A 13287-nucleotide genomic window follows, 5' to 3' on the forward strand; every position below is an offset into this window, starting at 1 on the left:
CATTACTTTTAAAACAAGGGTACCCTATCTAGGTTAGTCGTGCAACTCCTTGTTGTCCTAGACGGAAGTTAACGCCCTTTCCAACTAAGTACACTTGAATCAATTTCAAGAGTCAGTCGGATGCCTAACATTCAATTAGTGTGCCCAATGCTCCATCTCAACTGGATTTTAGTCCATCTACTGACCTGACATAGGAAGTGCGAAAACAAGGATACAGCGTAATCTACTAGAATTAATAATTACAGAGAAAGTAAAATATGTTCAAACATAACAATTTATTAGTCAGGTAAATGTGTATTATGCCAATTCATTCAGTCAATTCTTAAACGATCAATACAAAACATCAAGTTATCAAAGATAAATCCAAGATTAAAAGATGCATACCTGACTTCAAAATATACTAAACATGGAACATGAAGTTCCACGTTATGGGCTGATCTGGGTAACAGAACATTTAGAAACTTTCCCTCCAGTAGTAATTCCAAGAATCACCTCGAGGAAAGGGATGTGTTAAATAACAAAAGGCTTTAGCATTTAATGGAAGAGTTTCGCCTATAGGAAAGGTACACCCTTGGCAGTGGTTCAAAAGATACCCGAATATTTTTTGTTTTGATTATGTCTGTTGTTGAGTGAATGAGACCATTGTACCAGTCGTACTGAGACATTTCCAATGATATCGAACATCATAGATAAAGTCACTTGGATTGATATAGAACACTCATATTTTGGAATGACCATTCTGTGTGAGTTGAGTGAAAAGGGGCTTAGTGACCATCTGGGTTTCGGGAGATGTTTTAAATGTATACTACTGTCTTACAGTAGTATATTTTAATGGACACACTTTCTCTTATCTCCGTATGCAACACAATCTGTGCATGACACAGGACCTGTGGACACACTTTCTCTTCTCCATGCTTGGAAAAAAAACTTATTAACTTCTGGCTGACATACAGTATGCAGCAATATTACTGGAATAGAGAATTGACAGTCCTTTCTGCTTAGGGGTTACACCAGTTTCAACCCTACTTAAAGCCAACACAGACAGAAACTGAGCTGTTAACCTTGTTTATTTAAACTACTGGACACATACATTTATAGACTCTAGTCTACATGTGACTTAGCATTTTACATCTTGTTTGCAGAATGAATGCATGAGTGGACAAATGTTTACCTATTTCACCTGAGGTCAAACATAGTTCAAGCCCCGGCTGGGTCAGTTGGCATTTTCTGTGGAGTTTGCATGTTTTCCCAGAGTTGGCGTGGGTGCTCTGGCGTTTTATATAAGCAAACCTGTTTTTTTTATCAATGTAAGAAAAATAATGCCTTCTCATTCTGGTGGATGAATGGTGGAGTAAATATCAGGGATAAAAACAACTAAGGGCTGCACGGTGGCACAGTGGGCAGTAAGTTTGCCTCACAGCAAGAAGGTTACTGGTTCCAGCCTCGGCTGGGTCAGTTCTGTGTGGAGTTTGCATGTTCTCTCCGTGTTTTTTTTGTTTTAATATCTGTATTGTGTAGCAACCAAGGGCGTAGGTTTGCACTTGACATTGACTGGGGATGAGTGAATACACCCCCCCCCCCTCCCCCCAACACCCCCGCCTAGAATGAATATTGTTTTTTTAATACATTATATATTTTATATATCGCTCTTAATTATTTAACTGCTATTAAAATATTTTATTAAGTTAAATTAAATATTCAGACACAAAGCCAAGAAGATTTAGGTTGTTTGAAAGACCAAAATTTGCATTATTATTATTATGTTTGAATTTATCTTATTATTCAAATGACCAAATTCTGACTGAGGAAGGTTGATAGTGCTGGCCAGTTTTTTATTTGCCTAAAGGCTTCAGTTTTTAATTTAAATCAAGTTTAAACAGATTTCCCAAAGAAAATTATGCTTAAGAAATTGTATTTTAAAAATAAGTATATTTTCATATTTGAAGAGTTTAGATGCAAAAAAACTCTAAATGCCATTTAATATTTTCTTCTAAAATTAGCATTTTTCTCCAACTCCTGTGTGTGGACTCAGTGATTTTACTTTTATAGTGACGAATGCATTCTTTTCATTGCCTTTAAAGTGAAATAACTGAACTAAATAAATATACGAGGCTGAGAAAAATGCTCATTTTACATGCCATTTAGAGGTATTGGCATCTGAACTCTTAATTTCTTTATTCTAAGAATTTAAAGTTCTAATTTCTAATTTGAAGTATTTTTATTGTTTATAAAACTGTAATATAAAACTTACAGTTTAAATGCACATCATCATCATCATCATCATCCTTAGCGTGACAATCCATTACTAGATCCTGGCTGCCTCAAGTAATTTCCGCCAATGTTCTCTGTCCCGGGCAACTGCCCACCAATTCCTTATTCCTAAAACATTGGCATCACTACTAATGCTGTCTCGCCATCTTGGTTTAGGCCTTCCTACTTTTCTTTTGCCTACGGGGTCAGTTTTGAAGATTTTTTTGTAATGGAATTTTCATCCATACGTGTGACGTGTTCTGCCCACCTTAGCCTCGCAAGTCTGATATATTTAACTATATCAATTTCCTTATACAAGGCTGCAAGCTCATTGTTGTGAAGTATCCTCGATTGATTATTGTCTTTTATTGGGCCATATATTCTCCTCAGAATTTTTCTTTCAAAAACTAAGAGCTTTTGTTCTATGGCTTTTGTCATTGTCAACGATTCTGATCCATAGGCCAGGACTGGGCGAATCAGGACTTTTTAGAGGGTTATCTTTGTCTGTCTAGGCAGTGAACGGTTCTTCATGAGTCTGTAATAGCTTTTATTTGCAGAGGCAAGTCTCTGTATCACTTCTTGATTTAGATTGTTGTTTGTAGTGATCACTGATCCTAGATACTTGAACTTATTGACCTTTTCAAATATATAATTTCCCACTTGTATCGTTGAGTTGGTCTGGCGGGCATCACTAGTCATATACTTTGTCTTGCTTTCACTTATCTTAAGTCCCATTTTCCTTGCTGCCAATTCCAAAGAAGAGGAAGCTTCTTTCATTGCTGATAAAGTTCTGGCAATAATGCAAACATCATCAGCATATGCTAATATTTGGACAGTTTTATTGTATATTGTGCCGATGGTATTTATACCAGCATCTCTAATTACATCTTCAACCGCCAGATTGAACAGTGTGCAGGCAAGTGTGTCTCCGTGTCCTAAGCCACGATCACACCGGAATTTCTTGGAGAGATCTCCCTGCACTCTTACACAACAGCTTGTGTCCTGCATTGTCATTTTGACTAAGCGTATTAACTTCAATGGGATTCCTAACCTCTTCATTGACAAGTATAAGTTCTCATGAAGGTGTGTCGTATGCTGCTTTGAAACCAATAGATACGTGTGGACATTAAATTCATTCATTTTTTTCCATGATCTGTCTGATAGTGAACAATTGATCTGTTGTAAAACTTGCCTTTCACAAAGCCGCACTGGTATTGCCCCATGGCTTGCTCAGCATATGGCCAGAGTCTTGAATTCAGGAGGCTGGAGAGTACTTTATATGCAGAGGGGAGCAAGGTTATAGCTCTGTAATTGTCACACTCCAGTACGTCGCTTTTTATGTATTGGACATATGATTCCTGTCTTCCACTCTTCCGGGATCACTTCCTCTGTCCACAACTTCAGTATTATTTCATGCAGCTTTTTCATGGATTCCGAGCCTCCTTCTTTCAAAAGTTCAGAGTCTAGCCCATCAATTCCAGGTGCTTTATTATTTCTTAGAATCTTCACGGCATCAAATACCTCATCATCATCTGGTGGTTCTAAATCATCGCTGCTGAGGTATTCCTGATGTATAGTTTCATGTTCGCCCTTTATCTTAAAGTGGTTTTCATAATGTTCAGTCCACCTTTCCAATATGCCAGCTTTATCTGTTACTAGGGTTCCGTCACTTTTCCGAATTTGGCTTATCCTTGGTAGAAATGCTTTCCTTCCCTCGTTTACACTTTTATAGAAATTTCTTATATCCTTCTGCTCCTTTAATAATTCTAGATTTTCCACTCTGTTTCTCTCCCAAACTCTCTACTTCTTTCTATGGAGCTTCTTCTCATCTCTTCTGCTTTTTCTATATTCTTCCACCGATTTTCTCGTCCTTCTCCTACTAATCATACGCTTCGTTCTTTTCCAATGTAGCTCTTCTGCACTCGTCATCAGACCAATCGGGTCGCGGTGACCTCTGTTTAATTCCTAATGTTTCATCTGCCGCCATTTTTATGCCCTCTCTAAATACGTTCCATTCCGCATCAATATCCTCCGAATTCTCCGTTCTCCTCATATTTTCATCCAAGCAGTATTGGAACCTTTGTATAGAGGTTGGATCTTTGAGCTCGGCTATATTATACTTAATTACCTTATCCGATTTTGTTTTCCTAATATTCGATATTCGAGCTCGGAGAATTCCCATAACAAGATAATGGTTTGAGTCGACATTTGCACCCCTGTAAGTCCTCACGTTGAGGAGATAACTTTTGAGTCTTGAGCTTATTAATACATGGTCAATTTGATTGACAGTTCTGTCATCTGGGGATACCCATGCAGCTTTGTGGATCATTTTAGATTTAAAAAGGGTACTGCCTACAATTAGGTATTATGATGCTGCAAATTCATCAGTCCATTATTATTTGTTTCGTCGTGTAGGCTGTGTCCTCCTATCACAGGATGCAATGATCTTTCTTTGCCTGTGCATTGAAATCTCCCAGAAAGAGCTGTTGTGGGCACTTTTCTGTCGCTTTCTCTAGTTCGTCTTAGAAGGTATCTTTTTCACCGTCTTCAGCTGCCTCTGTGGATGCATACACACTGAAGATACTGTAGTTAAAGAATTTCCCTTTTAATCCTACATAACATATTCAAGGACCATCTGGCTTAAAATTAATTACCTGGGATCTTAGCCTTTTACTTATTACCCGGCCGGTCCCTAAGATATGATGTATTTAATGACAACTATTTTTTCTCCAGTAATCCTGATCCCAGCCATCTCACTTCCTGTATAGCTGTTATATCACTCTTATATTTTTAAATTTGCTCGAGTAGTGCATTTAGAGCTCCAGGTCGGTACAGGGATAGAACATTCCAAGTCTCAATCCTAAAATCATTAATCCTTAAATGTTTGCCAGGTTGTTTCCTATTAGTCAGTCCAACTTTCCTTTTTATTTCCTGAGGTTTCGTAATCGATATATTTAGGGCAAGTGGGTGATTGGCCCTCTGCGCCCAAGTCACGTGATGGGGCTGCCATCTTGAGGTCTCTTGACTTGCCTGTTTTTCTGTCGGGGTTGTCTCCCTTAGCCGATGAGTTCCAGTTTTAAGGCGCTGGAAACTCGCCTTTACCCTTAAATGCACATTTAAATAAAGCAATTTGACAAAACGGTAGGAAATATTTTTGGTACATCAAAAAGTGTAGTTATAATAACTATCCAACAAGATATTCCAGCAAATACAAGTTCTTAATATGTCACTAAAATGTAATATGTATACCCCAATTAAACAGAAAATCAGGTGAATAACTATAAAGAGTTTTTAGAAAACAAATAAGACCTCCTTTCAATAAGCTGGCTACAGGCCTGAAAGTGTAATGTTAAAATAATGTTTATTAATTGATAAAGAGAGAAGTTAATAAAGACTTTTGTTCATTTTTCGTACAAATTAAATATGTCTCATAGTATTAATTGTTTTTTTTTTCAGTGTATTAACTTCCACTGATTAATTGTTCACATAAAGACTAATTTGTGCTAGTAAAATGAACATTGTACATTTTGAGTTCATGCAGACTTTATGCAGGCAGATAATCTTGCTTTCTTCCTCTCACACCATGTGCACATTGAATCACATATCAGAAATCAAGGTCCCAAATGCTGCATGATAGTGACCATCACACCTTATTACACTATTCTTTTGATGATTGTTGACCATGCTAATAGAGTCATTTGAGGAAATGTACTGAAAACAGGCCCAGTGTAGTGTAGTGGGTTACATTATAAATCTAGACTAGGATTATTCTCAACATTGGTCATAAAAATGCATTTAAAACATATGAAACAATAAAAAATTAATCCACCATGTTGTTTTCCAATACAGATGTGCAGAATGTAAAATTTTAAAGTTTGTTGTATTTTGCAGTGCTTGCCTGATGTGATCAATTTCACTGTTCAGAGAATAACACAAGTTTTCTTTTTTTTCTTGGAGGCATCAGGTTTTTTGCGTTCATCTCTATCTGTGGATAATTAAGTGTTAAACCTTAAACAGTTAGCTAATTTGGCATAATTAATAAGATATCTAATTTAAACAAAGTATACTCATTTACTTACTATGATCATTTCTACTAGACCGGACATCTGGGGAGGATGTGTCCTGCTTGCGGCTTGAATTGCCAACAGCTTCCTTTCGGTTTTTCTAGCGAGTAAAAAAAAATAATAAGATGAACACTATCAGCATGTTATTAACATTGATGGTACTGAATCATAAAACTTTCCACAAACGTTGAAAGAAATATATGAATATATGTAGGAAAGTTATGAACAGTAAATCAATAACATCTAGCTAACATAAAAAAGCTGACATGTAATACTGAAATGAGAACATACTAGCCACTTTGCAGCTTCTTTATAAGCCTCCTTATTTTTTTTACAGGCAAGCAATCCTTTACCCTCGTAGAACAGACAGTCAACAACAAGCATATTCTCCCTTGCCACAAATGTACTGCTATTTGACACAACAACCTCAGTGTCAAATGTGTGATGAAGCACCACTAAAATGGTCGGTGTATCGTCTAAAGACAAAAATAGAGAAAATGATTGTGAGTAGGTCCTATATGTAGCAGTACATATAAAAAAAAAAACATTTCGTTTTTTTATACTACTAATGTTATATATTCGCAAAGAAATTTCTTACCTTTAATTTTCTTGAGTGTCGCATCAATGTCAGTTCCAGTGCGAGAAACTACCGGACAGAAAGCCAGGTGAACATCACTGGGCTTTTCTCTTGTTTTTTTTCCCCTCTCCACATTTTTTAATTTAACATATTTTATATTCTTTTTTAGATTTTCCTCGAATTCTAGAGCAGTTTGTTCAACATTTTTAGGTGTCATGACTTTGTAATAAACTGTAAAGAAGAAAACAATAGAGGTTAGTCTCAATCTTCAAAGAAACAATCTTTAAAAAATAAACACTTTAACAACTGTGTTTTAAATATTATGTTTGCTATAGTTAAAAGAATGACAACGATTTTCAGTGCACACCCTGTTAAACATCATAAATAGTTAAATGACAGGTAGTCAATCTGTGAGCAACTTTTTTACTGATATGATAATATAATCCAGATGCAGCTTTCCATCAAAAAGCAACGGTTTGCAATTCAGATTGTATTGTACAAGCCTACTGCTATTATGGATAGTTCATCCAACAATGAATTCAGTCATTTACTGATGATGTGTGTGTTGTTATACCACTGACTGACTGACTTATGTACATAGGCTACTCAAAAGGGTCTGTGTGCCATCCGTTCATTTGATTATTCATTTTATTCTGGAAAACGAAACATCAGAAAAACAGTAAATTTTTCGTTTTTCTGTTTATTCGGTACGCACAAAAAAACGAAAGCTCATCTGTTATTCTGCTTTTTAACATAAAACGAACAATTAAAACAAGCACAAAACCAAAACAAGTCAAAACCAATTAATGAGTCAAAAAACTGTGCTCTTATTTGTTTATTCGTTTGATCAAAAAAATGAACACGCACAATTTGTTTTCCAGTTTTACACGGGATAAAGAAAAGAAAGAAGACCTTTTTTGGTTTTACTTTTACTCACAAAAAAATTAAAAAACAATTTTGGCTGGATTTTCTTTTTTTTATTATTTAGGGTAGGAAAACAGATAAACCACTTTAAAATTTATTACACATGTAGGTGGTGCTGAAACGTCAATTGGCCAACCAAATCTGAGCTCGTGATATAGCCCTCAAAATATTATGCTAGTCCTCTGCGATCAGCACCTTCTTAATTATTATTTAATTATATAAACTAAGTGTACGTATTCTATCATTTGAACCAAACACAGTTAGCAGGCTTACATTCATTGCATATGTAAATAAAAATAAAAACGTAAATTGGTAGTATTATTAGACATCTATTAATCAAATTAAATTCATAGTTTGCTGCCAAATGTCTTCTGCTGCTGTGCACCTGATGCTAAGCAAAGATAGCCATTTCCGAGAAGCACCTGGTTTACATAATCGATTCTTTTTATTATTATTGTTTAATTATTTTTTTAATAGTTGTTAGGACCAGAATAAGAACATACTGGGCCCTGATGCTATGACAAATGGTACCATTTGTTTTTATTTCATTTCCTCCTATTTTATTTACTATTAGCCTATTTTAATTAGCCTATTTATTTGATAATTAATACTTTTTTATTGAAAAGTAGACCTACTTTGGATTTTCAATAAAATAGTGAAATAATCAACTGAATAACTTTTGAAACTTGAAGCCAATCAGTTTCAGTGTGTGGGGAAATAAAAATAACTTTTCTCCAGGGACGAAAGAAAGTCAACAGGTTAAAAATAAAAATATTTATTAATAATAGCATGAATATAACAAATATGTGACTTACTTTTTTCCAACATTATATTCTGAAGTGAAGGGATAAAAAACGTTCGCTGTTAAGAAAACAAGAGACGGCAATTAATACAGGCCTGTGACAAAGGCGATTCTCAACGCTAGTATTGTTCCAATTATAATGGTCAGCAAATCTTTAAATGATCTTGACCTGTTTGTTACATTTTTCTTACCTTATATCTTAAGTAGTCTACAGTTGTTCGTAGAAATCTTGCTGAGCAAAGTTGGATCACCTTAACGCTTAACTCTTCCGGTGAAGGGGTTGAGGTTGAAAGAATAAGAAAGTGAAAGCAGATTTATAATCTACGCCACAGGCGACAAACTCAGTTCCTGAAGGGACGAAGCTCTGCGCAGTTGAGTTTCAGTTACCTGATCAAACTAATAGAGTCCGTTTGTCTTCTTTGAATCCTACAGGTAAATGTGATGAAACAGGGTTGGAGGCGGTGTTAGCAACTAAATTTGACACCCCTAATCTACGCCATACATCTTAAAACAAATCAGACAAGTCACGAAAAAAGGTGACAAAATAAATATGTTATAAATATTCCGTGTTCTTTAACAGTCCATGGTGTTACAAGAAGTTCTAATATCGAAATGACATGAAAACTAGCTAGCTAAACATAGTAGCTACAGGTGATGCAGTCAAAAAAAAAAAAAAAAAAAAAACACGGAATCAGGAACAACCCTCTATGCTAGAGTGAATCTAATCTTGTAACTGTAGATGGCGCTTTGCTCTTCATATTTAGTCCATCGTGTGTTTGTTCTTTCCATTATTTCTCTTCAAAATCAGAAATCTGTGAAAATGACCTTGACAATACAGTGATACATTTTCACCATCATCTTGACAAACCCGTGTCTGTGAATGGAACAAAGAAAAGAATTGCTTGGAATGTTTATCATTTCCATAAAGGCCTACCATAGCAATTTATATAAATAGTGTATCGTTTTTGAACCAGTAAAATAGGCTACTTGAATTAATCTGTCGGGGTAATTCCCAGTACATGGTTGCGGCTGGAAGGGCATCTGCTGCAAAAAAATGCTAGAAATTAGAATAGTTGGTGGTTCATTCTGCTGTAGCGACCCCTTATAATCTGGGACAAAGCTGAAGGAAAGTAAATGAATGAATGGTAATTATATAGCTGTATGAGGTGGAAATACATTAACAGAAATAAACAAATTAGAAACAAATCTAAATTAGGAATATTATATTACATTTCACAATTTACTGTAGTAAAAACTAAAGTATACTATATTTATTACAGTTTATCAGTTCACGCTATAATAAGTGACTATGAGTGACTCTGCATAAATAAACCTTATGGAAATGTATATTTTTGTATAGACCAATACAGAACATCTATAGTTCAAAGATGTGGTTATCATCACACTTCAAACACTACAGTGTAAGAACAATTCTGCTGAAGAATGCAGTATACAAATAAAGTGTAAGAATGTATTTGTTCAAAGGACATCATCTGGGGCTACTATTTTATCTACATTCCAACCTGATTTGTCACTCAGTGACCTCCTTTATAGGAGCTCATTGACAGGTTTCTTTTTCTGTCAATTTATTTTCTCTTCCTGCTGCTTGGCTTCTGATTAGAGACTGCCAGTGATTTTATAAACCATAACAACTTGACTGAGAACTTTTGTTTGTATGGTGTAATATAATAGTAAAATAATCATTAACAACTTGTTTTACAGCTCAGACATTCAAATAACACTGCCTACTTGTGCATGCCCCAATTTGTAAACATGAATGTTGTGTGTATATGTAAAGTGTAATATGGAAAAATAAATTGAATAAAACTAATTATAATGGAATGTTTATCTTAACCTTAACTTTAGGGATTTTACCCCATCTTCATGAGCATTATTATCTCTTTTACAGCCTATTATTTCTAATTGTTTCCAACTGGATGACTATGCATTTTCTTTCTTGTTTAGAACAAAGTCTTTTACACTTTTGTATGCATTAATGGATATGTAGAGATAAGGAATTAACGATGTACAAGTCAGGCCCAGTCAGAAACTTTGTGAAACATCTTGAGAGATTTAAAATACTGTAATTTAAAGTGTCAACTACATTCACCTTCAGACTTCAGTGTGAAACGCTATATAACTGACATTAAAGGTAAACTGCAGTGATTGTTCACCAGACATAAAAATATATGTTGTGCAATTTAGTTCGATTCCAATAAAATAGACTCTGCAAATGTTGTAACTGAATAAATATGTTGTTGTTTTCATGCTCATAGAAATATGAAGAAGCCATAGGTACATATCAGGTCATGAAAAGTGAAACATATCTAAACATGAAACAATCATATAACAAATATCTAAAAAATTACAGAATGCAAAAGTTAAAAAAAAACTTTTCAGGCAAAAAGTTTTTTTTTTTTTAAATGCTGCCCATTGGCCTACAGTTTGGTTTAGGACATTTTTGCTTTTCTTAAAAATACGTTTAGGCTAATATAAAGAAAACATCCAAAATATGCTTTTAATCAATTTGTGTTGATAGATTTTCTTTACAACTAGCCATAAGTCGATAACCGTTTTCAAGGTATACCACAGTTTGGAAAATTCAAGGTTTTAAAAACTGCCAACATTTTCTGTTATACCGTTCCTTAGGTAGGTGTAAGTTTTTTTTATTTAAGATTTTTTTTTTTAACGTTTTTAGGGCAACAGTTACTCCAGCAGAAAAGATCTCCAAATATGCCGTTTAAATGGTAAAGAAATCTGTGTTCTTTTTAAACAAACGAAGACAGCAGAAGTCAATGATTCATTTGAATTATTTAGCCTGACGTTTCCTTTTCCAAAATATTTTAAATGTTTCTCAAAGTAAAATATATTGTTTTCAAAGAGAAAAAAAGTTTTTGTTTATTACTCAGACATTTAAAAATAATATATTTTAGAGCAGTAATCACTACACTGTGGTATTGTTAAACCATGATATTTTTATCCAAGGTTATCATACAGTCAAATCTTATACCAGCCCATGCCTACTTACAATACATAAAACTATTTTCTCAATAAGATTTTGTTTTACTTCTGCACTAATTTGTTTTTAAAATCCATTGCAAACATTTGAAATGCAAAATTTGAAATGTTTGCAATTGAGCACATATTTAATGAGATACAATTTAATATAAATAACTATGGATTTAATATACTTAATCATAATAATAGCTTTTTTGCCTAGTTAAACATAATTGTTTTTTAAAACTTGTAATACACAAAAAGTGTTGGCAATTCTTCCTTTTAAGCTTGAACTATTTTAAAGCCTGCATCACGTGATCTCTCTATATGAGTTTTTTCGTACTTTGCCTCTTGTAAAGTTTTTGGTTTTTTTATTAGTCTTTAACTATAATATACAGCGTCTAAATGGGAATTATATTGCAAATATATATAAAGCGCGCATCTCGGCTATATTTTGTTGATGTTTTACCTCATTCTGAACACACGGTGTCCTCAGAGGCTCAACTTTGCCTCGCAGACACTGAACGCGTGAACGTTCATGTTTTCCCGTGCGAGGATGTGCTGTTGTTTTTTTCGAGGGGTAATGGCCGCCTCGGAGTCTCGCAAATGGGGAGCGGGCTGTATGCCGACAGACGCACGCGCGCTCTCGTGTCCATTAAGACCATGCGGCTGGACCTACGGTCTGGACAGGTGGTTTATCCTCATTTCAGAGGCGGGAGTCTGTCTAGACTTCAGTCACATAAACACATGAACGCGCGCGCGCACACATGTTGGGTTTCCATGTTTTATGGGGACTTTCCATATAGACATGTTTGTTCTGGACTAAATCCTATCCCTCACAGAAGAATACTATGCTTTTTCACATTTACAATACTTATACATTGTAACAAATAATAACTGCAGCCTTAAATGTTGATGTAGCCTAGAATCAAGGTAAATCTGTACGTAAGTACTGTATGTTTCCATGACTCATTGATATTTTTGCAGTGTAAGCTAATATACCATATGATAAGTTATTACACTGCAATATCATATGATTTATGTTTTCTGCATTGGAACAAAAAAATGCCACACACCTTTCCAACAAACAGCTCAATCTGTTAAAAAAGACACAAGCCACACGTTTCAGTTCTCTCATTCTTTTTTCATCATTTGTTCCATAAATTGGAGTGACATTGTCTTAATCACAGGCAATAATCATTGAGGAATTTCTGAATTCAACAGACATGTCTACTATATCCAGACCATACAGTCAGTCTCCCATGCCCACCCGAGCCCAATATTTCCCATTATTCACAGAATTATACAGTAGCCCGCAGCCTAATAACTCTCTTATTAAAACCCCTTTATACACAATTGTCATTGAAATTTTCATAGCATTAGATATACAGAAGAACAGATCAACTTTAAAACTTTACACAGACCCCTGATTGTGCATATCAGACCCTTTTCCCCCAACAACTTACAGGTACTTAAAAGACAATAAAGCATTACTTTTCTTTTTTTGTTTGTTTCTTTTTTTTTCTGGACTATATACAGATAGTCCTTACCTACAGTATACATATGACCTTGGCTGTATTTCTACATCACTTAATACCATGTTAATGTTTTCTGGAAAGTACGTCTGGGGACATACAACTTTATACACCAAACCAGACTCTATAAAAATGTCA

The 13287-nt window shown here is 34.8% G+C and overlaps 1 protein-coding gene across 3 annotated transcripts; it reads right to left on the bottom strand.

The window, feature by feature from the left end:
• Nucleotides 1-1051: 1051 nt before the first annotated feature.
• On the bottom strand, nucleotides 1052-10641 carry si:dkey-111e8.5. Of its 3 annotated transcripts, none has more exons than XM_073950789.1 (7): nucleotides 8809-10641; nucleotides 8631-8676; nucleotides 6913-7122; nucleotides 6606-6790; nucleotides 6330-6414; nucleotides 6149-6235; nucleotides 1052-5353 (listed from the first exon to the last, which is right to left on the bottom strand). In XM_073950789.1, exons 2-6 carry the CDS (start codon nucleotides 8641-8643, stop codon nucleotides 6171-6173), a joined length of 558 nt encoding a protein of 185 aa, XP_073806890.1. In that variant the 5' UTR covers nucleotides 8644-8676; nucleotides 8809-10641; the 3' UTR covers nucleotides 1052-5353; nucleotides 6149-6170. The 3 variants fall into 3 exon arrangements, with proteins under 3 accessions (XP_073806890.1, XP_073806891.1, NP_001094424.1); XM_073950790.1 differs by lacking the exon at nucleotides 1052-5353 and having other exon boundaries at nucleotides 5597-6235; nucleotides 8809-8882; nucleotides 9005-9400; NM_001100954.1 differs by lacking the exons at nucleotides 1052-5353; nucleotides 8809-10641 and having other exon boundaries at nucleotides 6171-6235; nucleotides 8631-8643.
• Between the last annotated feature and the right edge of the window lie 2646 nt (nucleotides 10642-13287).

The sequence above is a fragment of the Danio rerio genome, chromosome 5 (genome assembly GCF_049306965.1).
Source record: "Danio rerio strain Tuebingen ecotype United States chromosome 5, GRCz12tu, whole genome shotgun sequence".
Classification (NCBI taxonomy): domain Eukaryota; kingdom Metazoa; phylum Chordata; class Actinopteri; order Cypriniformes; family Danionidae; genus Danio; species Danio rerio.

What these genes read in the sequence shown, in the direction of transcription:
- si:dkey-111e8.5 (XM_073950789.1), bottom strand. An exon ending in AAGAAGCTGCAAAGTGGCTA is followed by an intron (nt 6,415 to 6,605) that starts GTATGTTCTCAT and finishes TTTACTCGCTAG; the next exon opens with AAAAACCGAAAGGAAGCTGT. An exon ending in GTCTAGTAGAAATGATCATA is followed by an intron (nt 6,236 to 6,329) that starts GTAAGTAAATGA and finishes AATTATCCACAG; the next exon opens with ATAGAGATGAACGCAAAAAA.